The sequence below is a fragment of the Macrobrachium rosenbergii genome, chromosome 27, assembly GCF_040412425.1.
Source record: "Macrobrachium rosenbergii isolate ZJJX-2024 chromosome 27, ASM4041242v1, whole genome shotgun sequence".
NCBI classification, from domain to species: Eukaryota; Metazoa; Arthropoda; class Malacostraca; order Decapoda; family Palaemonidae; genus Macrobrachium; species Macrobrachium rosenbergii.
Window position 1 is genome coordinate 37,088,402 of NC_089767.1, and position 26,107 is coordinate 37,114,508.

Here is a 26,107-nt window from a genome sequence, read left to right on the forward strand (position 1 = left end):
TAATTCGTGGTGGGAGGATATTGACCTTTTTGATAAGAACCCTTGCAATATCCGCACAGTATGTACTACAAGATCTGCTGGGAATGTTTGAATGGGTGTGACATTAGTGAATATGCAGAATAGATCTTGGGGAGTTTTTTTTTTTTTGAGTTCTGTAAGATCTGTAGATTATATTATACTTATAGGTGATCATAGATCTACATTTTGTCTCTACTGTAAGATCTATTAGATGTATAAATTTTTGGCTATGGAAATCTGTAAGTTCTATAGAGCCTTTTTCTACCGGATAAGTAGTTAATCCTGGTTCTATGAAGATTAAATTAAGATATATAAATCGTGGTCTTTAAGAGACCTTTTAGCTCTGTGACTCTAGATTCTGTAGAATATGTTAATCCGTAGATGGCACTTATAAGCAATTACCGCTGGTCAGGAATTGGGAGTTCATGCCACATTCGATGACCAGAACTAAGAAAAGGTATATATTGTGTTTTTAATGTTTAGACCAAGATAGTGCTCGTAGAGAGAGAGAGAGAGAGAGAGAGAGAGAGAGAGAGAGAGAGAGAGAGGCGCCTGTTTATCTATGATAGAAATAATTCGTATTTAAAACCAAATCACACGTTCCTGATACTTCGGAAGATTCTCACACACACGCTGCCATGACTTGAAGCTTCTGTTAATGTGATGAAAATCATTGTGGCAATCTTTGAACTTACTAGAATTTCGTTTTGACTTCTTCCAGCTGACAAACTTTTGGTCTGGTGAGAAAGGTGTATGTTGTATCGACTGTCCTTTTTCGTATTATGGCATTGCGCGGAGAATATTAGGTTCTGATTCTTTTACTTAACACTACAGTATCCGTGTTCAAATGTAAACAAGTTTTCTGTACAGCCGCTACGTAGCGTAATCAAGGCGGCTGAAAATATATCTAGCTCTCGGTGGTCAAGGATAATGCTGTATGAGCCGCGGCCCATGGAACTTTATCCACGGCCCGGTGGTGGCCTATCCTATATAGCTGCCAGAAACACGATTATGGCTAAATTTAACCTTAAATAAAGTAAAAACTATTGAGGCTAGAGGGCTGCAATTTGGTATGTGTGATGATTAGAGGGTGTATGGGCAACATACCAATTTGCAGCCCTCTAGCCTCAGTGGTTTTTATGATCTGAGGGCGGACAGAATAAAGTGCTGACGGACAGACAAAGCCGGCACAATAGTTTTCTTTTACAGAAAACTAAAGCGTGCAGTCTTCACACAAATATATATTTTCTTGTTTCTTTATACTATTTCTTCCAGACTGTTTTCAACCTCAAAAATATTCATACCATTGAGACAGTCGATAAGTTGTATTTCCCTTGTTAAGCTCTTTCCTTCAGTCTGCTTCATTTAACTTTTAATTTTCATTTTGACTTCACTTTCAAACGTCGCAAATATTAATTTTCCTCAGACACTTGCAAGTCATTCCTTTTTTTTTTTTGTATTTTTTTTCCTATTCAATTTATCTCCCGTAGGAATATTTCTATTAATTTGAATTTTTCTTCTTTCACGCTTATTCAGGTTAAGCACACTTTTTTTCACACCATTCCTGCATGTTGCCTCATTTCCTTAAGTAATCTTTTTAGCCAGTTTTTAGTTTTCTGTAAAATAAAACTCTTGTTCCGGGTTAGACTGTCCGTCGGCACTTTTTTCTGTCCGCACTTTTCTTGTCCGCCCCCAGATCTTAAAAACTACTGAGGCTAGAGGGCTGCAAATTGGTATGTTGATCATCCACCCTCTAGTCATCAAACATGCCAAATTTCAGCACTCTAGCTTCAATAGTTTTTATTTTATTTAAGGTTAAATTTAGTCATGATCGTGCTTCTGGCAACGATATAGGATAGGCCACCACCGGGCAGTGGTTAAAGTATCTTGGGTCGCGGCTCATACAGCATTATACCGAGACCACCGTAAGATAGATCTATTTTCGGTGGCCTTTATTATTCCCAGTAGCGGCTGTACGGAAAACTCGATTGCGCCGAAGAAATTTTGTCGATTTTTTTACTTGTTTTCTTTAGTATGTAAATCACTTTTTGTTTTCTTTAGTGATATTTTTGTCAAGTGAAACTATAGTGTACTTAAATTACTCATTTTCATAACTAAATCAGTGTCTTAACTATAGTTGTTCAGTTGCCAGTTATTCAGTTATTCTTTTTCCCTTTAATAATACGGCGGGTTGTGAATCAGAGACATTTGAGCGATTACAGTAAAGCATATTCATCTCTCTCTCTCTCTCTCTCTCTCTCTCTCTCTCTCTCTCTCTCTCTCTCTCTCTCTCTCTCTCTCTAATCCATTACAGTAAGACACGTCTCTCTCTCTCTCTCTCTGAAGAGTTCTCCCTAATCCATTACAGTAATACACGTCTCTCTCTCTCTTCTCTCTCTCTCTCTGAAGAGTTCTCCATAATCCATTACAGTAAGACACGTCTCTCTCTCTCTCTCTCTCTCTCTCTCTCTCTCTCTCTCTCTCTCTCTCTCTCTCTCTCTCTCTGAAGAGTTCTCCATAATCCATTACAGTAAGACACGTCTCTCTCTCTCTCTCTCTCTCTCTCTAATCCCGTTACAGTACGACACGTCTCTCTCTCTCTCTCTCTCTCTCTCTCTCTCTCTCTCTCTCTCTCTCCATTAGAGTAAGACACGTCTCCTGAGCTCCGTGAGTAAACGCGCTCATCAGGAGACAAAAGCAAATGCAAGCTGGAGTGCTACTGGCGCCCAGGAAAACGTTACCCGTGGTAACATTGTTGGTAAGGGTTAGTTTTGCTGTGCGACGCCAGGTTAAACTTTCACCTCGCCGGTTCTGTTGTTTTCACCCATGGATACTTCTCTCTCTCTCTCTCTCTCTCTCTCTCTCTCTCTCTCTCTCTCTCTCTCTCTCTCTCTCTCTCTCTCTCAGCCAGTATTTTGTACACCGTGGGTAAGCTGATTTTTAAAACTAAACGAAAAGGTTTTAGCTTCTCTCTCTCTCTCTCTCTCTCTCTCTCTCTCTCTCTCTCTCTCTCTCTCTCAGTGTTTTGTTCACTCTGTTTTGGGTGAGCCCCATATTTAAAACTAAATAAAATGGTTTTATTCCAAGTTTGAAATAAAAAGTGAATTTGCGCTCTCTCTCTCTCTCTCTCTCTCTCTCTCTCTCTCTCTCTCTCTCTCTCTCTCTCTCTCTCTCTCTCTTACCTGGTCACTGGGAACTTGGTACGAGCGCTTTTTTTTGTAAGTCGGCTTAGTTAAATAAATTTTACCTTAGGTTTATTTGTAAGGGAAAGGTAAATTTGTGACGATGAAAGTAAAAAAAAAAAAGGAGTAATTGTATAGGGAGTAGCAAAAAATAGCAGCAATAGAAATAGCAGATAAAACAGTGATTGCAGCGAGAATTAGATAAGACCATTTCAATCTCATGCCAAAATAAGTATACGTCATGAAAAAAAAATATATCTTGACATTAATCCAGTAAGATAATTCATTTCACTTTCCCGTTATCTCGTACCAAGTGTAGGATTGTCATCGTCACGCCTCAGTGTTCAGTATTTCCTTCATTATGATTATTATTTCATCAGCTACACATAGTGGTTATCATTAATGAGTGGTATTAGCGCCGCAGCAAATCACTTCGACCCTTGTTCGGGTCATACGCGATTTGCCTAATGTGACATTTGCGAAACGGGTTACCTCACCTCGGGTTACGATTGGTGTTGTGACACTCCGAAGAAGCAAGTTACCTCAGTGCATGTGTTTCATGGCGGAATGGACTAACCCTCTGGGCCTTTTCTTTCTTTCTTTTTTCAAGTCTTCAGCTGAAAACCCGTATGGATAGAGTGCTGAAAACCCTTATGGATAGAGTACTGAAAACCCTTATGGATAGAGTACTGAAAACCCTTGTGGATAGAGTACTGAAAACCCTTATGGATAGAGTACTGAAAACCCTTATAAACAGAGTACTGAAAACCCACCTAGTTAGATTACTGAAAACCCTTAGGGACAGAGTACTGAAAACCCTTATGGACAGAGTACTGAAAACCCTTATGGACAGAGTACTGAAAACTCTTATGACCCTGATGGATAGAGTACTGAAAACCCTTAAGTACTGAAAATCGTTATGGATAGAGTACTGAAAACCCTTAAGTACTGAAAATCGTTATGGATAGAGTACTGAAAACCCTGATGGATAGAGTACTGAAAGCCCTTATGGACAGAGTACTGAAAACCCTTACGGATAGAGTAAATGTACTATAAAAACCCAATAGGGCTCCAAAGGGAAATCAACCTGCAGAGAGAGAGAGAGAGAGAGAGAGAGAGAGAGAGAAATATTATAGGAAAAGTTGATAGATAAGATGTTACTGAATAGAAAACGAGACCGGTATATCTAAATTCATGGGACGTCAGCAGAGAGCAGGAATGAATTGAAATGAATTTGATCCTCGCTTAAACATTTGGAGGTCAGAAGATTTTATAACTGCAGCAGGCGAACTCTTCTACATTTTAGTAGTAGCTCAAACAAAACTCCTAGTAAATTGACTAGTGTTAAGCCCAATACTAGAAAATAACATACTGTTCATAGCAGCTGCCTGCCTAGTGTAATAGAAACCTCTTATAAGACTGCTTGATACACTGTTGTTGAACAGAGAGAGATTCATGTTGGAAAGGGGAGGAGAGGCAATAGTGACGACCATTGCAGATGGATTTTGAAACAAAGAAATGAATCGTGCATAGTGAAATAGTGAAGGTTAACTTACTGGATGGATGGTGCTTAGTGTACCAAAGATGTGAATAATATGAAACTTCCAGTGACAGATCATCAGACCAAACATTTATGAATCAGATATAAATGATCTATATCAGAATGATCTGCACATGTTGGGGAACATTTTTCGACCAATTTTCTTACCCATTTTGGTATTAGAATATTAACATAAATTTTATGATCGCATGAACTCCGTCCTCAGACCAAAAAAATTTGGTAAAAAATCAAGTTATTAACTTAAAGCAAGATGCATTCCATATTAACATTATATATATATATATATATATATATATATATATATATATATATATATATATATATTTTATTATATAAAGTATATATAAATATAAATACATATATATATATATATATATATATATATATATATATATATATATGAATGCAAGGTTATCTACCTATGCAACATACAGCCAACCGGTCCGTTCACAGTTACCCAATTGCTGGATGGCAGTGTTGAAGCTGCAATTCTATAAATTGCGGAAATATACTTGTCACCGCGGTCTATTTGCGAAATCTCTCGGCATCCGAATAACCGCAGAGTTTTATTCTCAGCGTTCTCGTTCATTCTCAAATTTGCAATTCGAGTTTGGAAACGACCGAATGATATGGGGGGTCACGAGGAAATTCTCTCTCTCTCTCTCTCTCTCTCTCTCTCTCTCTCTCTCTCTCTCTCTCTCTGAAGAGTTCTCTCTAATGCATTACAGTAAGACACTTCTCTCTCTCTCTCTCTCTCTCTCTCTCTCTCTCTCTCTCTCTCTCTCTCTCTCTCTCTCTCTCTCTCTCTCTCTATTGATGTTTATTGTATAGGGAGAAGAGGTGATAGGGATTTCAGGCTTCATGAGGCAATTTGTCATTCGTGTTTTGTAACTAATTTTTTTTACTTCATACGCAAGCGATGGGGAGTGTGTGTTTTTTTTTGGGGGGGTGGAGGGTTAGTGAATTGTTTTATTGGGTTTTATAGATTTGGTTCAGAATGATAATAATAAAATGGTAGTGCTAGTGATGGGTACAGGCATGTTGTTGTTATTATTATTTTTATTGGCGTTGCTCTTATAAGTGTTATTGTTAGATTTGCTGTTCATTATTATTATTATTATTATTATTATTATTATTATTATTATTATTATTATTATTATTATTATTATTATTATTTGCTGTTATAAATGTTAATGTTATACTTACAATTTATTATTATTATTATTATTATTATTATCGTCGTTGCTGATATAAGCATTACTATTATAATAATTACTATTTATCGAAAGAAAAAACATCAACATTAACATTATTACTTCGAAGAAGTAACAAGTAAACTTAGTGACGTCACTAACACATGATCACCTAAGCTTACCCCTCCTCTCCCTACCCCTTTTCCCCTTACCATCCATCCCTCTCTCTCTCTCTCTCTCTCTCTCTCTCTCTCTCTCTCTCTCTCTCTCTCTCTCAGACAGGTTGTCCGAAGCCACGTGACCCAGAATACGAAAATGCCTCCCCAAAAAAGCCTTTTTTGTCGACTATTACCTGAGGTAACTCTTGGTTTGGATACTCTGAGCTCCCTTGGAAACACTAATACCTTGAAGACGCCTTCAGCAGAAGGCTTTTGTGTTCTCGTGTTCTGTCCCGTTGTGGATAATGCGCTCTCTGAAAAGGATGGATGGAGTGGGTGCTTGCATTTATTGGGGTTTTTGCTTGCTTTCTATTTTGCTTTCGTCTTTGTTTTTGTTCTTGTTTCGTTCGTATGGCTGAAGCCTAGTTTAGTTTTTTTAAATGTTTAGCTCATTCTTGTTTATTCTTTGTAGATTTTATTTTTTGGTATTTTTTCCTTATCTTTTTTCTGTGTTTTTGCTTGCAACTTTTTTTAAGTTTTTCCTTTTCATTTTTTCTTGTTTCTGTTTTTTTATATTTCTTTGCTTTTACTCTTCATGTGGACTTGGCTCCGTGTTTACTGTCTTTGTTTATATATTTTCCTTTTTCGCTTTTCTTTATTCTTTTCACTCTTATTTAAAGCCTTTTATTTCGGTTTATGTTGTCATTTGAATCGAACAAACGCCATATCTTTCTGAAAAATGTAGAAATCTTGGATATAACGAGTCACTTGCTTTGATGGATACACTGTGCACCTATTGAAATCTACTTGAATTATGTTTTTATGTAATATCCATAATCTGTATAGAATTTTACTCCTAAGCTGTTATTGATTACACAGTATTAAAGTTTTTCCTCTCTCTCTCTCTCTCTCTCTCTCTCTCTCTCTCTCTCTCTCTCTCTCTCTCTCTCTCGTCATCCTAACATGTCAATGATTAGTTGCCTACCATTTGTTTAAACTTACCTATACTGTGGTCATTTCTCGCGTACTGAAAGCTCTTAATTAAAATATGTAACCCAAGGTACACCTGACCTCAGGTATTGTTGCTCACACGTGTCCCTCTTTCTAGTGGCTTCGGGTAACTTAATCGTGAGTTTGCCTGACCGGCACAATTATCCGGAGCAAAATGTTTAAGTGGAGTTTTTTTACTTGTATTTCATAGAGAAGGCAGTCAATGTATAACTCTAGTTTTATTTTTTCCTATATATTATAGAGAAGGCAGTTGTTTTTACGTATAACTTCAGTATGAAAGTTTTGAATAAGGAAGTACCTGTCTCTCTCTCAATATAAAACTCACCTTTGGAGATGACCCATCTCTCTCTCTCTCTCTCTCTCTCTCTCTCTCTCTCTCTCTCTCTCTCTCTCTATAATTAATTAATTAATTACAGTAACCTTATAATGAATGTCTCCACAAGCAGGGAATAAACTATTTGTAAACTTTTCAAAGAGCCAAAAGTGAAATCAGACAAGGGCGAGAATAAGGAAGAATACTCAGCTAAGCCTATTTATTCTTTTTACCATTTTTCTGTTCATCTTATTATTTCTCCTTGGTTTTTTCTTTTGTTAGGAAAGATATGTAGTTGTTAAATAAATTGTCAAGGCATATGATATTCGTAAACGCCGACCAACTGAAATAAACGCGAAAAGAAAAGGAGCAGTGCCATTTTTTTTATGCAACTTCCGATGCGAAGGTTATTCCTAGTTGGCAACGTTGCTTTGGTGGCACCGATACTTTTGATCGTTTATTTTTTTATACAGTTTTTAAGAAGTTGAAGCTTCGGTAATATGATATATACGTAACCATTAACTCAAAGAAACCAAAAAGAGCCACAGGAAATAAATTACAGTTTGTTTTTGTACTTTTATGAAAGTTTATAGACACGAGAAAAGAGTATTTTTGACTAGCTGGTCACCGCCGCGGCTGTTGGGTGCAGCGAGAGAAACCCGAAAGTTTTCAGTGTGGTGATGTCCGCAGTAGAGGTTGTACGTGGAGAAGTGCACTAACCGATCTTAAAAATTTTGTTTTACGACTTGTCAAGGACTGTGATAAACAACGACGACTCGAAATGATGGTGAGTTTGACCTTAATGCCTGTATTGGACTAACGCATATATCCTTCCCTTTTTTTCCCGGCTCTATTTGTAACTTTCTACGCCACACCTCAAAAATGTTGTGACAGAACGATACTCTGCTTTTAGTTTAAAAGTTCCTTCGGTGTCTAACTTAGATGCCTGTTCGTTAGGTAGAAAATACGAATAACCTTCTAAAGCGGTGTTTACGTTCTACGCTGTGAATTGATTTCTTCATGAATTATGGTATTTTAGTTGGTGGAATTTGGGTCAATTGAGCGTGTGGTCGCGCCTCTGTGTGCACGATGTATATCTATACATATATATTTATTGTTTGTACCTTTACAGAGCCACTTTTGTTACATTTACAAAGCTTATAAACAGTTGCAGAAGCAAATTAAAGGTCCCGTCTTCGAGTGAGACTATGTCAGGCTCAGAGTTCGGGATGAAAAAGTCATGAAGTTTATAAAGAGTTGATTGTATTGCTTAGTCATTTGTTCATATTTGGTTTGATTACTGATATTACAAGTCCAAAAGGAATTTTTTGTCCAGCATTTATCCTCGACAATCACAAAAGTGTTACGCCCTTTACAGGAAGTAAGAGAAAAATAAGAATAAGTGGAGAACTGAACGAATCATTTTGAAAGTCAGCGAAGTCGAGCGGGAAGGATCCATACGTATGTGTGTGTGACTAGAGTTAGCGGTTTCGTGACTTATCATGTGAACTATGTTATATATTATCTACTTCTTTCTCTCATCTTATTCCTTAGTTATTTATCAGTTTCTAACCTGTTTGGTTGAGATGTCGTTAACTGTCAACTGTTGCAATTTTCTTTAAAGAATGTTGTCAGTTACATTGTCTTTACTGAGAGGGATACGGTTGTGTGTGTGTGTGTGTTTTTTTTTATAAGGTATGTGGCTGTTTTCTCTCTCTCTCCCCCGCCCTCATGTGAGTCATGGTAATTATACGTCATCTGAACGATGTTATGTGGGAGGAGCAACTTTTTACTTTTTTTATTTTTGAAAATGCAGCGGGAGGGCGGGAGATGTGATGATTATTGAACGGAGTTTTAATCGCCGTAAGCAAGGTTGTTGAAGATTATCTGTACAGGCCGTAAAAGGGTATTGTTTGATCGGATGAACGAAAAAAAGGAAATTGCGCTTAGGTAGACATATCAGTAGAAAGACAAAAATGAACAATGGAAGTTTATTTTACTTAGAAATAAATATAGAACCGACATTACCTCACCAGACACCGAGAAAAATGCCTTGAGCATGATGCCAACACAGACTCAACATTGTCACGCTCTTGCCACATATATCTCGCTGTTGCTTCTTGGTAAAAATCAACGACCATGACTCGGACGGCTGTCATGGTTTTGACATCACATTCCTCTCTTCACATTGACGTAGCCTTATTTGATGTGATCTAACGTAATTCAGTCCATAACTTCCTGCCTGTCACTCTGGAGAGACTGTACAATCTGCTGTCTCCATGTAACGGCTGAATTCTCACGGGACATGCTATCATCTCCAGAGAGCATCATCTGTTGCTGTTAATATTCTGTATCCTGAGTTAGAACTTTATTGTACTAGGTCTAAACATATTTCCGTAAATACATCATTTATCCCAGTTATCAACTTTGTTTTTGTTCTATTATATGTTTATTCATATGTAGAAATTCTCCTACCGGTATTATCACGAACTTACCGATATAGTCTCCCTGACTTTGTGTGAATGTTGGTACTGTCAGAGATTGCAGCGTCTCTCTCTCTCTCTCTCTCTCTCTCTCTCTCTCTCTCTCTCTCTCTCTTTCATGGCGTCAACGACCTATGAAATTCGACACCAGAAAACTCAATAATGACTGTGTGTGTGAGTGTTAGAGGAAGAGAATTTCACTTCTTTGTAATTTGATAAAAAAGAGAACGAGGCTGAGACGCTTATTATTATTATTATTATTATTATTATTATTATTATTATTATTATTATTATGTAACAAATAAAAAGTCCATAAACTTCCTGTGTAAGTTTCAACCGTAAAGAATAGTTTGATCTGAAAAAAATAGTAGAAAATATAAATAAATAAATAAATAAATAAATAAATAAATAAATAAATAAATAACTGGAGTAATAAGTAAGCGAAACCAGTTAGGTACAGGAACGCGGTCGTTCAAAGTAATATATATATACACTTCCTTCCTTCAACATTGGCTGTCAACTTACGTAAACGAAACTTGAGGCGTGACAAGGAGAGAGAGAGAGAGAGAGAGAGAGAGAGAGAGAAGAGAGAGAAAGTGCCGAGATGCTCTTTTTATTAGGTCTTTGGGACTTGTAAGTCTTCTTTGCATGTAATTTGGGTCTTTGAAACTTGTAAGGCTTCTGTGCTTAGACGTTCTTCGCAGGAGTGACTCTAAACAACTGCGTCACCACCAACGTATAACGTCATCACCGGGTTTTGGTGAATTTTTGGTCATTTCGTTTCGTAAGTTCTTGTGTGTGAGAGAGAGAGAGAGAGAGAGAGAGAGAGACTATTCTGGGATACGGGTAATCAGTGGCTGTACCTTTACGCTCTTTTTACATGTTAATCATAACCTTCCTGACACTTCCTCTCTTCTTAGCTGGAGCGACTTTCCCCTCTCTCTCTCTCTCTCTCTCTCTCTCTCTCTCTCTCTCTCTCTCTCTCTCTCTCATAAACACGCAAACCCACGCATGTACATTCCAGAGGAAAAGGGAGAATAATTATCCCGCTGTAAAAGGTGATACAGAAGTATGCATGTATTAAATGGCTATATAAGCATAGTATCCTTGGGTATATATACTTTCTAGAAAGTTTTTTTTTTTTATTTTAACAGAAGAGTTGGTAGGTGAAGAGCTGTGTCGGTATAGATGTGAGTGAAACAAAGGTTATGGAACAGTTATGCGGATATTTATGAAAGAAGAGAAATGCTGTTACGTTGATCTAGAGAAACTTTTCAACATGCTAAAACTTCTATAAGAATATGAAGTTGGATGAGTGACTGGTTTGGAGTAAAAGTGGGTCTTGTTCTGAACAGTTTGCTTTCGGGGTTTTGTTTTTATTAATCTTCCAGTTGTGGGTTTTTAAGTTTCAGTAAAATAGGCCTACATTTTTTTTTTAAATAATTCTATCTGACACTTTCGAAATGAGAGGACAGCGTGCTGCAACATAGTCCACAGGATATGTTACATTAACCGTTATTCGCGGGATTTGTTAAAAAATGTTACATTTTGAATGTTAAGAATGAAACCGTGTACGTAGGTACATTGTTCTCCTCAGCCGCCCAGAGTCATAACGGGAGGAATTTTTGTGGTTAATTCATGAATTTTCTAGTCTCAAGTCGCTTTTGTTATTTAAGTTAGTTATTACTGGTTATTCTTTGTAGTTATTGATGCCTTCATCGCTTTTGTCATTACTGTTATTGTCAGTTAATTTCCTGTTAACTTAATAATTTCGTTTTGATTTTATTAAAATGCCATCCCTCGGACATTTTTCCAAATTTATGCAATTTAAAACCTCTCTGTGTTTTATCGAGGACAAATTTGGAGAGAGAGAGAGAGAGAGAGAGAGAGAGAGAGAGAGAGAGAGAGAGAGAGAGAGGATAATGTTCAAGTGAACGTAGGTGTGTGAAGTTTTTCTTCAAGTTCTGTTCAGGTAAATAGGAAGCCTGAAGGTTTAACTGTTTTTTACTTGTAGGTTGTGTATGGCATTGATTATGACGTCATCAAGTAGGTAGGTGGGCAGTGTGTACGGTGCTCCACCTGTAGGAATTACCTGTTATGTTTTTTATTGTTTTGAATTTATTTTTTATTCGTGTAGTCATTACACGTTTGATGATTTCTTCATTTATTGACTGATTTTTCTTTTACTATTTATTTTGTGAATATCTTGACTTATTATTCCTTGTTTTTATACCTGCGAATAGGCCTATATGTATGTATGTATGTATATATATATATAATTAATATTAGAGAGAGAGAGAGAGAGAGAGAGAGAGAGAGAGAGAGAGAGAGAGAGAGAGAGAGAGAGAGAGAGAGAGCGCTTGAGGCTTGCCTGCCCCGAGCTATTTAAAGAATTACAGAAACAAAATATTTCACAGAGAACCACGGCTAACTAGATTATTATCTTATAATTTTCCCTACCTTGTAATCTGAGAAATCTCCAAGATCGGGGAGGACCCTTCCCTCCCCCACTCCAAAAAATAAATGTCTTTTCCTTCATTCAGTCATTCGTGGAAGTTCCTTTCTTATATATTCCAACATTAGACCTATGCAAAAGCTACCGTTGAACAGATAAGCATCTTATGTTAGGTCTAGTGTGGTTGAAGTTCCTGTATCATATATTGCAACATTAGACCTATGCAAAAGCTCCGTTGAACAGAGAAGCAGCTTATGTTAGGTCTAGTGTGGTTGAAGTTCCTGTTTACGTGAATTTCCTTAAAGGAGAAAGTGGACGTGGGAACCTGGGGGAAGATTTAGGTTAAATTAGAAATAAAGCTTACTGAAGGCTCATTTATCGGAGTGAATATATTATTTCAGGTCGTTGGTGTGTAATTCTTAATTGGAGATGCTTTTTGAAGTTGTAATTAAATATTACGTGTATGGAAGGTTCTTATAATACATATTTATGAGCAGTGAATAATATCAGAAACCAGATTATCTCTAGATTATATTTGGTGAATCTGGTTGCATCCGCAATCTGGGTGGTAGTAAGAGAAGAGAGAGAGAGAGAAAGGGAGAGAGAGAGAGAGAGATTTAGTAACACACATGAGCAAGGAGGTAGTAAAATATTTATCGTGGAGAAAAAGAAAAGTTAACGAGAAAAGTAAAGTAAAAACTTCTTCTTTGTTTGGTCTAATCACAGGGCGGGAGAATCTCACGTGACGAAAAAGAGCGAGTTTCCCTGTTATGCATCAAAAGGCCGTGATGAAAGAGACTCTCTCTCTCTCTCTCTCTCTCTCTCTCTCTCTCTCTCTCTCTCTCTCTCTCTCTCTCTCTTCTTCTTCTTCTTCTTCTTCTTCAATTTTCATGTTAATAATGCCAGCCTCTCCCCATCTTAGGAGTTTATTCTCTCTCTCTCTCTCTCTCTCTCTCTCTCTCTCTCTCTCTCTCTCTCTCTCTCTCTCTTCTTCTTTCTTCTTCTTCAGTTTTCATTAAATAATACCACCCTCTCCCCATCTTAGTATTATTCTCTCTATCTCTCTCTTCTTCTTCTTCTTCTTCTTCATGTTAACAACGCCACCCTCTCCCCCATCTTAGGAATTTATTCTCTCTCTCTCTCTCTCTCTCTCTCTCTCTCTCTCTCTCTCTCTCTCTCTCTCTCTCTCTGGGTAACTCAGGAATCAATTTCATCCTCAGGAGTTTATTCCGTCCTCAGGATTGTAGTGTAGGTCTACAGCTTTTGAGTGTATTCCTTCTAAAATCGATTATTTCATTGTCACCTAAGGAGGTAATTCATTTCACAATAACAAAATTTATTTTCATGTTAATTCGTGAGTTTTAATTCCCTTCTCATTTTACCTATTTACAGTAGTTCCTCGACGTCGGAGCTTATTCCCAGCTTCGGAATTTGTTTCCTTCCAACTAGAGAATTTATTTCCCTCCCCTCCTCAGGAATTTCCTCCCCTCCAGCTGAGGCGTTTACGCCTTAAGGGAACTCTCCCTCTTCCCGTTTGGTGGCGTCCTCTAAGTGCCCGCTTTAAATGATTTTCTTTCCTTCCTTGAGAGACGGGGATAAGGAAATAAAAATTTTAAAAATATAGTGTTGGATAGTAAGAATTGTATACTAATATTTCCTAAACGTTTTCGCTAGTGAGCGAGAATTAAGTTAATAAAACAACAAATAATTTGAGCCGCGTTTGATCATCCCAGAGAAATGTGGCGAACCTCAATATCCCTTCCAAGAAATGCACACACATTTTGTTACGTATAATGTATAATTCTATCCGATAGACCGGCTTCTTGCAGAGATGGGATATTGCAAGAAACACATAGATGAATTTACGAGAGAATATCAAACCTTGCCTGGTCAAGGTCAAGAAACAATACCGATTTGAGCCATGCGAAGATTCCCATTTTCTGCAGAGGAAATCTGATTAAGCAGAGGATTATGTGCCTGCATTATCTTTATGCACATGCGCAAAAGGAACTTATTCTGGTATGAGATTTCAGATATGCTTGAGCCCTGCTTGGAACTAGTGACCAGTGGTCCTGCACAATTGAAGGATTTAGAATTTGAATGAAAGAGGTAAAGTATACGAAGAGAGGGAGATACAATTTCATTAGGCCTATCTTCCAACAGAGAACACAAAGCTGGTATCATGGCAGAGGGATAGGTGGCAACATGCACCTGAGAAGCCATGTATAACTCATGGACATTTCCGATTGTTTACTCTGTAAGTTGTGTAGTCTAACAGGAAACATCTAATTTACTGTATAAAAGAAACCAATTAAAGAAGAGTCTTGCCAGTTAGAAGAACAATACCATTGTACTTGCAAGGACGAACTTATCCAACTGTGACTCGGAAAAGTTGTTTAAGAGGGAAATGGAGAGATCTAAACATGACAGACACACGCATTAATATATATACAGTATGTTTGAATCTCTATAATTCTCTAGACACTCTAGCAGACTAGTAATATTTTATGATTTACTGATGTTTTTTTGCTAGCGGAACACAACTGGTTTTTTACACGAAGACCCCAGACCTGTCTCGCCTCTCTAGACCGAGGGGCAAAGATAACAAGATTCATCTCCAGTGGTTTTTCCGTCTTAATGCCAAACTGGTATGATTTCCCTTCACCCGAAAAGGGTCTCGTTTTGTACAGTAGAAAGTGGTTAGACTGCTGTATCGAAATTTCCTCCTCTCTCTCTCTCTCTCTCTCTCTCTCTCTCTCTCTCTCTCTCTCTCTCTCTCTCTCTCTCTCTCTCTCTCTCTATTCATATTTGATACTTAACAGAGAATGTATCTGGCTGTTGAAGAATTATGCAATGTTTACTCCCACGATAAAAAAAAAATAAATTGCTTGAACTTTCAAAGTGGATACCTGCCATCTGGCAGATGTACCAAGCCTACCATTTGTAATTGGCTCTGCCTCTTGTTAAATTTAAATCAAACAGCTCATAATTTTCCCCCTTTGATTTAATCTTCGTGACCGTTAGACATGATTCACGATCACCTCTCGGCGAGGAACGTGAGGAATTGAAATGAACGAGAGTAGACTTGGCGAGATTTTGATTGAGTGCGTTCCTACGTTCACGTTTCTGAGTAGAGAGTTGTTCAGGCTTGACGCGGAAATCAGAATTGTTTTTCTTTTGTTTTTGCTTAAAATAAGTTTTTAAAAGATTATATACTTTAGTTGTGTTTATAGGTCTAGCTATATTCCTTCCAATAATTAGTTTTGGGAGGGAAGCAGGTTCTAGAATTAGTTTTATTAGGGTTAATTAAATGTTTTTAAACATTAGACCTATGTGGTTTCCATTCTCACTGTAATAATCCTAAAATTAATGAAATATATATCCGGTTAGTCTATAGTATAGGCTTAGTTATGTTGCTTCAAATCAAAGGTTGATTTCATGTATTTTTAAACATTAGACCCATGCGGAAATTCCATTCTCACTGGAATCATCGTAAAATTAATCAAATATTTACAAGATTTGTTGCATTGTTGCACTGTCATTCGAGGACTGAGCGTTATCTGTAGATCCGTGTGAAAGGTGTTTCCAAGAAACAAACCTGATTGCCTTTAGACACACACACACAACTAAGCTGTGAATGGATGTGCTGTGCAGCAGACGAAGGGTGACGCCTACGATTAGAAAGTGGGTGATGAACGTGCTGTGTTTGGAGGGTGAAGAAAGAGGAGGGAGTGGGGGTTGTTGCCTGGATGGTGTCAGAGATGGGAGATTTGATTGGAAAGGGAGGGGCGAATTAGAAGTGTGATGGGAAGTGGAACATTGTACTTGTATTGGTAGTTTATTTATTCTTAGATGCATGGAAAGAAGAATGCTGTAAAAACATGTTACCTGTTGATAAGGCATTGCTGCAAAAACTAGCTGGTATCGGCCTAGGGTTTAAATGCTTAATGCTTGATTACTGTCGTAAGCATTGTTAAGTTTTGTATGCGATACACGGAGCTCTGCCGCTTTTGCGTATCGCGGTACAAGCTATGCGATTTAATTTAATTGCTGGCATTAGATCTTAAGTACTCTTAAGGAGGTCAATTATAGAAGGTGATTTCGATCGCAACCTCTTGACTGTTTTCCCGCCCGCACGTGCTCCTAAACTTCCGGTCTTTTGATTTCGGCGACAGTTGACGTTAATTAGACGCACAAATTGCGTAGGTCTTTTTAATAACCTCTAGATAATGATTTTGTGCATTTTTATATATGGTTTTGTTAATAGGTACAACTTAAAGAATGTTCTTATAGAACTTTTAGATTTTGACCACCCGAGATGATACAGGCATAAGATTGATATAGGTCTAAGCCTGTTTGTTTAATTCTCTGTAGACATTTATACGCCGTATGTTATGTATATAACAATCACATATTTATATGTATGTTAGTATTATGTCCGTTTTTCATTATTTAGTCAACATAAGCTTTTTTTATATATTGTGGCTACAATCTCTCGTGAAGATAAAATTGGCATCGCTGATTTCATCCAAGAGAGATGGCAGCATCAATACACCGAGTCTATTGAATAGAATTACCCTTTTATAACCTGATTTGCTGAACATGTCGAGAGCATTGTAGCCGTCGGCGACAAGCGGTACAGCCAGTTTGCTAGGGAAAGTGCTCTCTCTCTCTCTCTCTCTCTCTCTCTCTCTCTCTCTCTCTCTCTCTCTCTCTCTCGCAGCCTGTCTAGACCATCATCCCATCAGGTTGTCTGTTAAGTTTGTAGCATAAAATCCCAAAGTGAAACCGTACTGTAGTAGAATGTTGCTTCAAACATTTTCTTTTTATTTCTTTTTTTATACTCAGCTGGCAATAACACGAACTCACATTCTTTCAGGAACGTTTAAACGTCTCACATGCACGTACAGGCATTCCTGTCATTTAAAAGAGTCTGGGGAAGGTACTTTTTAAAAGGCCGTCTGAATGACGGAGGTGCCAGGGAGGTATTGCTGCCTCTCTCTCTCTCTCTCTCTCTCTCTCTCTCTCTCTCTCTCTCTCTCTCTCTCTCTCTCTCTCGTACATGTTTTGTATTAGTTTAATAGATTTTTACTAGTATACAGCAGAATTTTCAATAAAAGTTATTCAGTGTTAAGAAAATCTGCATCCTTTCATTACTCCATTTTGACAGCAAGTAGGTGTACGTTGTTTTTGGTGGTAAGTTTTTCCTTTGTTTGATTTTTGCAATTTCTACTTCATTCTGAGCTGGCAAAAGCAAGAGAATATCTAATGCAGTGCTCATTGCAATGCAAATCACAATGTGTTCATTTATATTCGAGAAACGCGTCAGTTGCGCAATGTGGCAGGCGATAGGTGTGTGATACTACCATTCTGTATGCGTCATACATATAGCATCTATTAACACCCGTATCGAGTGAAGGCAGATTTAAGTTGTATATCTAGACTTAATCAGTCAGTGATTGTAAGTACATTATCTTTAACTAGGCATGAAGTAGATAAGAGACGGCGGTTATCGAAGGATGCTATAAAAGTAGAATATGAAGTAATTCTTGAAGATAATGACTAATAGCTGCTATCTGAGTGAACACTGCCCTTCGGTTGACAGATGGCGCTAGTACTAGCTCCTCAGAACACGGCGGCAGAGATTGTTGACGTTTAGGGGTTAATTGACCATTGATGGGAAAAAAAGGAGGAAAGGGGGGTGGGGGAGAATGCGTACTGCCAATAGGTGAAAGAGGAAAAGGGCTATCTCGATTGTTTGCCAGCCCTTTCTCCTGGAAGTGGCCGGGCAGATGTTCGAAGAGGTCATACCCGCCTGTCTGTTTACGTTCGTCTGTCTTGACGCCACATGATTCTTCTGTCTTGTAATTTTGCATTTCACAGGGGGTAGTTTATTGCCATGTTTTAGACTGACTCTCTCTCTCTCTCTCTCTCTCTCTCTCTCTCTCTCTCTCTCTCTCTCTCTCTCTCTCTCTCAATTGTTTTGGTTCTTGTAAAGTTATTCATATATTACGCTTTTTAGACATGCTGCCATCGTAAGAAATTTTGACTATTTGATGTTGGCACTATAAGTAAGTTATACACTATATATATGTGTATATATATGTGTGTGTGTATATATGTGACACCTTTATTTTTAACTAAGACAATAGACTGTTTTCGATGTGGTTGACAAATCTTTGAAATTATCCTCTAATCATTTCTATTTTTATAAGGACAGAATTTGTGTGTTTTGTAATTTTAGATACAACTTGCACAGCCCAGTGTCCCGTCCCAATTTTAAATAGTCCACGAGTTCACTGTCTCAGAAAAATCTTATCCAAAACTTGTACCCCTTACCAAGGATTTAATAATAATAATAATAATAATAATAATAATAATAATAATATTATTATTATTATTATTATTATTATTATTATTATTATTATTATTATTCAGGAGATTAATCCTGTTCATATTGAACAAGCTTACAGAGGCCACTGACTTCCAAAGAATATAGTGTTCATTAGAAAGAAGTAACAGCAGATAATAGGAAACAGAAAGGAGAGATGAGTTATTAGAAAAAAAAAAATATTAAAGAGAAATAGCAAAGTTTGACAGCAAAGTTCTCTTGTATCTTCGGTACATCTTCAGGTAGAAGATACAAGATTGGGAGTTACATCTTCAGGTAAGAAGATTGAGGGATGTAAGATTGGGAATGTAGAAGTATAGAAGATACAAGATAAAAAGATTAGGGAATGTAGAAAACACAAGTTGTGGGATGTAGAAAACAGAGGATTAGGGAATGTAGAAGATACAAGATTGGGCGGAAGTAGAAGACAGAAGATTAGGGAATGTTGAAGACACAAGTTGGCGGGTGTAGAAGATACAAGATTAGGGAATGTAGAAGATACAAGATTAGGGGAATGTAGAAGACACAAGTTTAGGGAATGTAGAGGACACAAGTTGGGGTTGTAGAAGACAGAAGATTAGGGAATGTAGAGGACACAAGATTAGGGAATGTAGAGGACACAAGATTAGGGAATGTAGAAGATACAAGATTGAGGGATGTAGAAGACAGAAGATTAGGGAATGTAGATTATACAAGATTAGGGAATGTAGAGGACACAAGATTAGGGAATGTAGAAGACACAAGTTGGTTGGTGTAGAAGACAGAAGATTAGGGAATGTAGAAGATACAAGATTGGGGGATGTAGCAGACACAAGATTGGGGAACGTAGAAGATACAAGATTAAGGAATGTAGAGGACACAAGATTGGGGCATGTAGGAGTAGATACAAGGGATAAAAGATTGCGGAATGTAGAAGATAGAAGATACAAGATCGAGAGATGTAGAAGATACAAGATACGGGGATGTAAAAGATACAAGAGAAGATACAAGTTAGAAGATACGAGATTTGGGAGATGGCCCATAGCAGCTACTATGTGGCAGACATGTGGTACGACAGGTGTCAGTAGCAGGACAGCATATGCGTAAAATTAGGTCGCTGTTTGTGCGTTTTGTTCCTTTGGCGTTTGTTTGGCTTTTTTTTGTTTTTGTCTCTGAGAGCATTGATGATCTGTGCAGGCTTGGTTTGTGATGAGATGGTGATGATAATGATTATAATGACGATAATAGGAACAGTTAGAGCAATAGTATTAATAATGAGGGTGATTTTAGTATGCTATACCATTAATGATATCAGAACCTCAGATGATAATAATAATAATAATAAATAATAATAATAATAATAATAATAATAATAATAGTAAGTTATAGTAATAGTGGTAATAATTGGGGTGACGATAGTTAAAAAAAAAAGACAGTGTTGTCAGGGAGGAGAGAGAGAGATAATTATAATAACAAATTCATACATTGTCGCTAGAAAAAAGTTAATGATAATATAACGACAAATTCCATATATTTATTATTTTAAATTATTCAAAATATGACAGAGGAAAGTGAAAGTCCGGAAATGACTTTATATAAAATACGATAAGTTTCCTCGATCAGCTCAAATTATTTGAGAATTTAACCGAGCTATTTTTTTTTCCTCACCTGAGCTGTTCCAATATTCTGTTTTCTTAGGGCACGCTGCAGTGGTTATGAAAAATGATTGCGGAAGTCAGGTCAAAGAGTGGGTTCTGGGCAGGTAATGGATACTTTTAATGAAATATGGGTTATGTCGCTTTAAATACATATGTGTACACACCCATACACGTATACATACATGTATATATACATACATACATTCGGTCAGGATTTACAACCATTTTTTTTATTTCCTTGCCTTGTATATTTTGATATACCTTATATATATATATATATATATATATATATATATATATATATATATATATATATGTATGTGTGTGTGTGTGTGTGTGTGTGTAAAGATGAAAAACTACATGGATGACTCGAGAGTGACGCAGCCAAATTCCGTCCCTTGCTCTTGTTAATAGTGAAGAAACTGGAAATTTCTTGAGTAATTCCGAGTAATTTGCCGGTTTATTTTTTTATTTTTTCACACACCCCGAAATGGTCTTGTTTTCTGAGACTTATTGAAATTCTATTTTGCTTTTAAATGAGAGTTCATTCAGTTTGGGTACATTAACATGTTGAATTTTCGTAGATATTTTTATAATATCGTCTGTCCCTGTTGTAAATATTCATAAGAAAATAGTCTTTTGTCTGCAACAATCATCTTCAATTATTTTCAACAGGTCGGTGTTGCAGAGTTGTTAAAAGAAAGTTGTTGCAACTTAGTAAGATCGTGTTGTTATTGCTGTTGTTGTTTTAATGTATTTTACGTACCTCTGTATATTTTATGATGTTTGCATATCTACACATATCTACACAATACAGTACACAGGCGTGGTGTATTTCTAAGAGCTTATTTTGGCGTTGTGTTTTGTGTAGTATCTGATAATCAAACGAAAGACAGAGAGAGCTACTGATGATAGGTTACAGTTTGACAGTCAGTATTTTCCAATCAGTTCAGATTCCCGACACTCAGTCATTCTTGTCTCCAGTCTCTCTCTCTCTCTCTCTCTCTCTCTCTCTCTCTCTCAGAATTGAAACTAGGGTGAAAGTGCGAGGCACTAATATTATCGGTAAATAATTATCATTATGTATTATTTGGTAACACGTTGTTATTGTTGTGTATTATAAGATTACACGTGTTTCAGAACCTAAAACTAGTATATATTTAAATGTGGTTATTTAGGCTGATGCTTGATGCGATGGATATAATACCTATGTATTAAAATGCACGATGCGAAACGCTTTGTATTCTTAGCATAAAGATCATATTCCCTGCGTCAGGCCGCGTCTTGCATGTAGCAAGGAACTCTGTAGTGTACTTAATGAATAGCATTGATAGTTTATATACTTCGCTTTAAATATTATTTATGTAATCATTTGCCATCAAGACAGGATTCATTATTACGTCAAAATTACAAGTACGGAGATAGGAAAAAATATAATTTAAGAGAGGCTCATTTCGCATCTATGTATACTTGCAAGTTTCATCGTAATATTTATATTATTTCCTGTTATATGTTTATTTTATGTCAAAATTCTTTAGAAAACATGATGGCCTTCCCTTTATCCAGGAATGTAAGAAATGTGTGCTGAATATTTGTAATGTTAAAAAAAAAAAAGCTGGTAAGCATTTCCACCAGCTATTTAGGCCTAACAGGTAGATGTGTGTGTGTGTGTGTGTGTGTGTGTGTGTGTGTGTTGTACTGGGGTTGGGCCTAGACAGGAAAATGCATCCTCATGCCTTAACATTTTATGAGAAAAGGAAGGTGTTTTCTGGGTATGCGCAAATGTCAAGTGATAGTAAACCGGGCTTCACCGTTGTCAGTTCTGGGTCGATTTTTTCGTCGATGAGCTGTTGTTGGGCATGACACAGCTCTTCAAGGAAGCTTGAACTAGTTTCGGTTTTGATATTTCCAAAAGAGATTGGAATAATATCAACTTCAGTCGCGCTGAAGCTGTGAAAGTGGAGACCATTGTCTTGAGCTAGTACTAACTGAACGCAACGTCTCTTGTAAAAGTTGTCACTTGTGGCGGTAGTACTAACTGAACGCAACGTCTCTGTAAGAGGTTGTCACTTGTGGTGCTTGTAAGTCACTTTTATAAGTTGAATTGGCAGTGATTATTATACTTTTGCCAAGGTTGTTGTATCCCACTTGCTTCGGAAGCGCTAATTGCTTCGTCAACATGTTCATCACCCTATGCTGTGTCTTGCAGATGTTTCGTACTTAGGTGCCAAACCCAGTTTTGTATCATGGCTCTAAATACCACATTCATTAGCCGTGATTGCTTTCAATCTTAACGAGAGGGGTTGGGGGGAGAAAGAGCGAGTGAGAGTTGCTACGATTGAGGACCGTTGGTTGTGTTCATTATTCAACATAGTACTTTAAAAAAAAAAACGTAAATAAAAGTACGTAAGCAAAGAACACTTTCTTACAACAAAGCCGGTTTCTTTGCGCAAAAAACTGAACAAGCCATTTAAGGATCCAATCGGCGATTGTGTACGGAGAAATTTTCGCAGAATGGATGAGTAGGTGAGAGTTAGCGGCAGTACTTTTAGGGGAAATGGTAAGGGTGGGGTGGGGAGGGGTGTGGTGTTTCTGGGAGATTGTTAAGTTGGTGGGGGATGTGGGAAGGGGGGGATAGGCACGGAATAGCGGTTCTCGTGGTCTTGGCGGGAAGCGAGCCATCAGATTGGCGATGAAAAGAGAAAAACTTAAGTAGAAATGAGAGGTGAGGCATTGTATGCGTATGTTGAAGCCCCCTGCGTATGCCCTATAAGGACTTGGTATGCCCTCTCTTTTACGGGTCATGGCACCTGACATTTGCCGTGTTTTTAATCGCGTAAAAAGGGATTCTAAGGTGATGGTCAAGTGGTCTCTCATTCTGTCCGGCGTCTTAAATGCTCGGTGCACCTGAGGACGAGTTTTTTTTTATTTCCTTTTGTAGGCTACTTTCACCCTCTACAAGATGTCCATAAATTGTTTTGTTTTTATATCCCATTGTACTTTTAGGTTTTGATAGTAACCGTTGGGACCATTTAAGGTAGAAATGTATGGTAAGTAGATGCACCTGGTTCGCTGCGCGGTTGAAAGTATTTTAATGATATAAAAAAATCATTGACAGAGAGATAGGAGAGGTATTGGAGACGTTTTAATAGATAACTCTTCGTTCTTTCTTATAAACCAAGACGTCCCCAAAGGGAAATCAGCCTGCGGAGAGAGAAACAAGCTATAGGAAAAAGGGATAAATGAATAAATGCAAGGGAATAGAAAATAAAACCGATACACCTGATATTCAGGAAAAGTCAGCAGAGAGCAGAAATGATTTTGTTCCTCGTTATCATGGTTCATCGGTGGTTTCGATTTTGGTACCACATTGTCAGCTGGAACAACAACAAGAAACAATTGCCTGAGATACGGTTAGCAGTACTGGTGGCCCATTAGGTGGTTGAGGGGGGGGCGAGGGGAAAGTATCGCGGAACATTCCCGTTTCGTTTCGTTCTGTAAATTTCCTTTATTTTTTTTAGTCTGGAAAGTCTGTGATATCATTTATTCGCAGAACAATAGAAACTCACTGCTGCTGTTGCGCCCAAAGGTTCGTTAAACACGCTGTAAACACAACAGTTAACCACTCATGCGCTTGAGAGAGAGAGCTTCATGACCCGTCTCTCGCTCCTTCGCGCTCGGATGCACATTTGAAAAGGCTGATTGGCGCAGCGCTGCTGGTGCTGCTAATATGGCTTCCTTTCGGTGTTTTCTGACGATGCTGTTTCTGCTGCTAAGTTTGGTCTAGGCGGTGCCCAAAATATCCTCCAATTTTTATTTTTTGCATGTTCGTTTTCAGGCTGAGATAACACAAGCCCACTGGAGGCTTTAGCTATAGGCTTTGAAAAGTCATCTGCCAAATCACACTGATATTAGCGGTTGTAATTTCTTCTAATCCAGTTTGATCTGGGATTATCGGTCATTGGTCTTTCCAGTTATTCTGATAATCTCATAATCTTGCCTTTCCTCGAGGCAAGATCCGGTCCCCTATTTGTGTGGAGATTGCAATTTCGTTAATTATTATTATTATTATTATTATTATTATTATTATTATTATTATTATTATTATTATTATTATTATTATTATTATCTCATGGCCTGGTGCGTGTTATCACACGTAAGCTTCATATTATATATATATATATATATATATATATATATATATATATATATATATATATATTATATATTTATATTTATATATAATATAAAGATACACAAATTAAGTGTGTATGTGTGATATCAAGCACCAGTCCATGAAACAACAACAATAATAATAATAATAATAATAATAAACTCCACGAAACTATATACAGGAAGTAATAAAAGACCAACAAGCAATAGACAACAAAGAACCCGGATAGAAGTAAGCAGAAGAATAAGAGGAAAACGCCGGTTTCCAATCTCGACAAGAATGGAACAATCGCTCCGCCATAATAAAGACAGCCGGGTTTTATTTTCAGGAAGACACGCGATTGCATTATTGTCTCACAGTCCTTTTGGGTGGTCCTTTGCTAGACTTACGAACCCGGTTTTGGGGGAAAGGAAAGTACACATCCGCGTGTTTCCGGACTTGACTTTAGGCCTATGCAAGAATATGAGTGTTGGATGATTCGCAACAGCAGGCTGACATTTGGATACAAGTGCCGGATACAGATACGTGGAAACTTAACTCTAGGCCTATACAAGAATATGAATGTTGGTTGATTGGCAACAGTAGGCAGGGCATGCAAATGCGCGTAAACTTAACTTTAGCCTTATGCAAGAATATAAACGTTGGTCTTCACACCTCTGAAGAAATGGTAACTGTAGGCCTATGCAAGAATATGATTATCACTCTTGAGCCTACGAAGAAAAGGAATTTTTATATGATTATTTAACTGCAAACCCTCAGGAAGACAGGTTAAAACTCCATGCTTATAAGCCACCTGGGCCAATGCTTTCCGGTTCGCCTAAATTGCAATGTTTGTTTACCTGCAAAGGAAGAGTCAGTGAAACTAGGCCTAGTGTGTAGAAGTAACAACCACAGTGTTGAAAAGGGCCTCACAGCAGCTTAGATGTTTTGTGCTACTTCTAATGATATTCAGAGAGAGAGAGAGAGGGGGTGGGGGTGGGGAAGGGAGTTAGGGACCGATGGAATTAAGTCCCTTTCTCTTTCCGCGGATCACTACTGTACCATCCAGGAAGTGTCTCTCTCCCTCTTCTTCTTCTTCTTCTTCTTCTTCTTCTTCTTCTTCTTCTTCTTCTTCTTCCATTCGTACGGTTTTGTTCGATCTGTTTATTTTAGGTTGCGAAGCTTTCAAATAATAATTTTTACAATTGCTGAGCAAAGATCTGCCGTGCTCATTTTAACAATTCTTATACTGTACCTCATTCTTGCGTATGCTGGACATGGATATTATTATTATTATTATTATTATTATTATTATTATTATTATTATTATTATTATTATTATTATTATTATTATTATCTGAACAGAACTGCAATCATAATGAAAGTAATACCACCAAAACAACGCCATGTCAACACAACTCTAGTCTAGAAAAACTCCATTTCTGACCCACCATTAAACAAATCCTGAGAACGTGTTGATAACAACCCCACATTAAAAAGTAAATAAAAAAAAAAAGCATAATATAGGGCGGACCTCTTAACGTGAAGCGGA

The 26,107-nt window shown here is 37.5% G+C and overlaps 1 protein-coding gene across 1 annotated transcript in view; it reads left to right on the top strand.

Moving 5' to 3' along the window:
- Nucleotides 1-8,090: 8,090 nt before the first annotated feature.
- mxt (Eukaryotic translation initiation factor mextil) overlaps nucleotides 8,091-26,107 on the top strand; it is a 59,610-nt gene continuing 41,593 nt past the window's right edge. Inside the window, 1 exon segment of the mRNA XM_067129555.1 lies at nucleotides 8,091-8,223. Within this exon segment, the coding sequence (XP_066985656.1) occupies nucleotides 8,218-8,223 (6 nt within the window). The 5' untranslated portion in view covers nucleotides 8,091-8,217.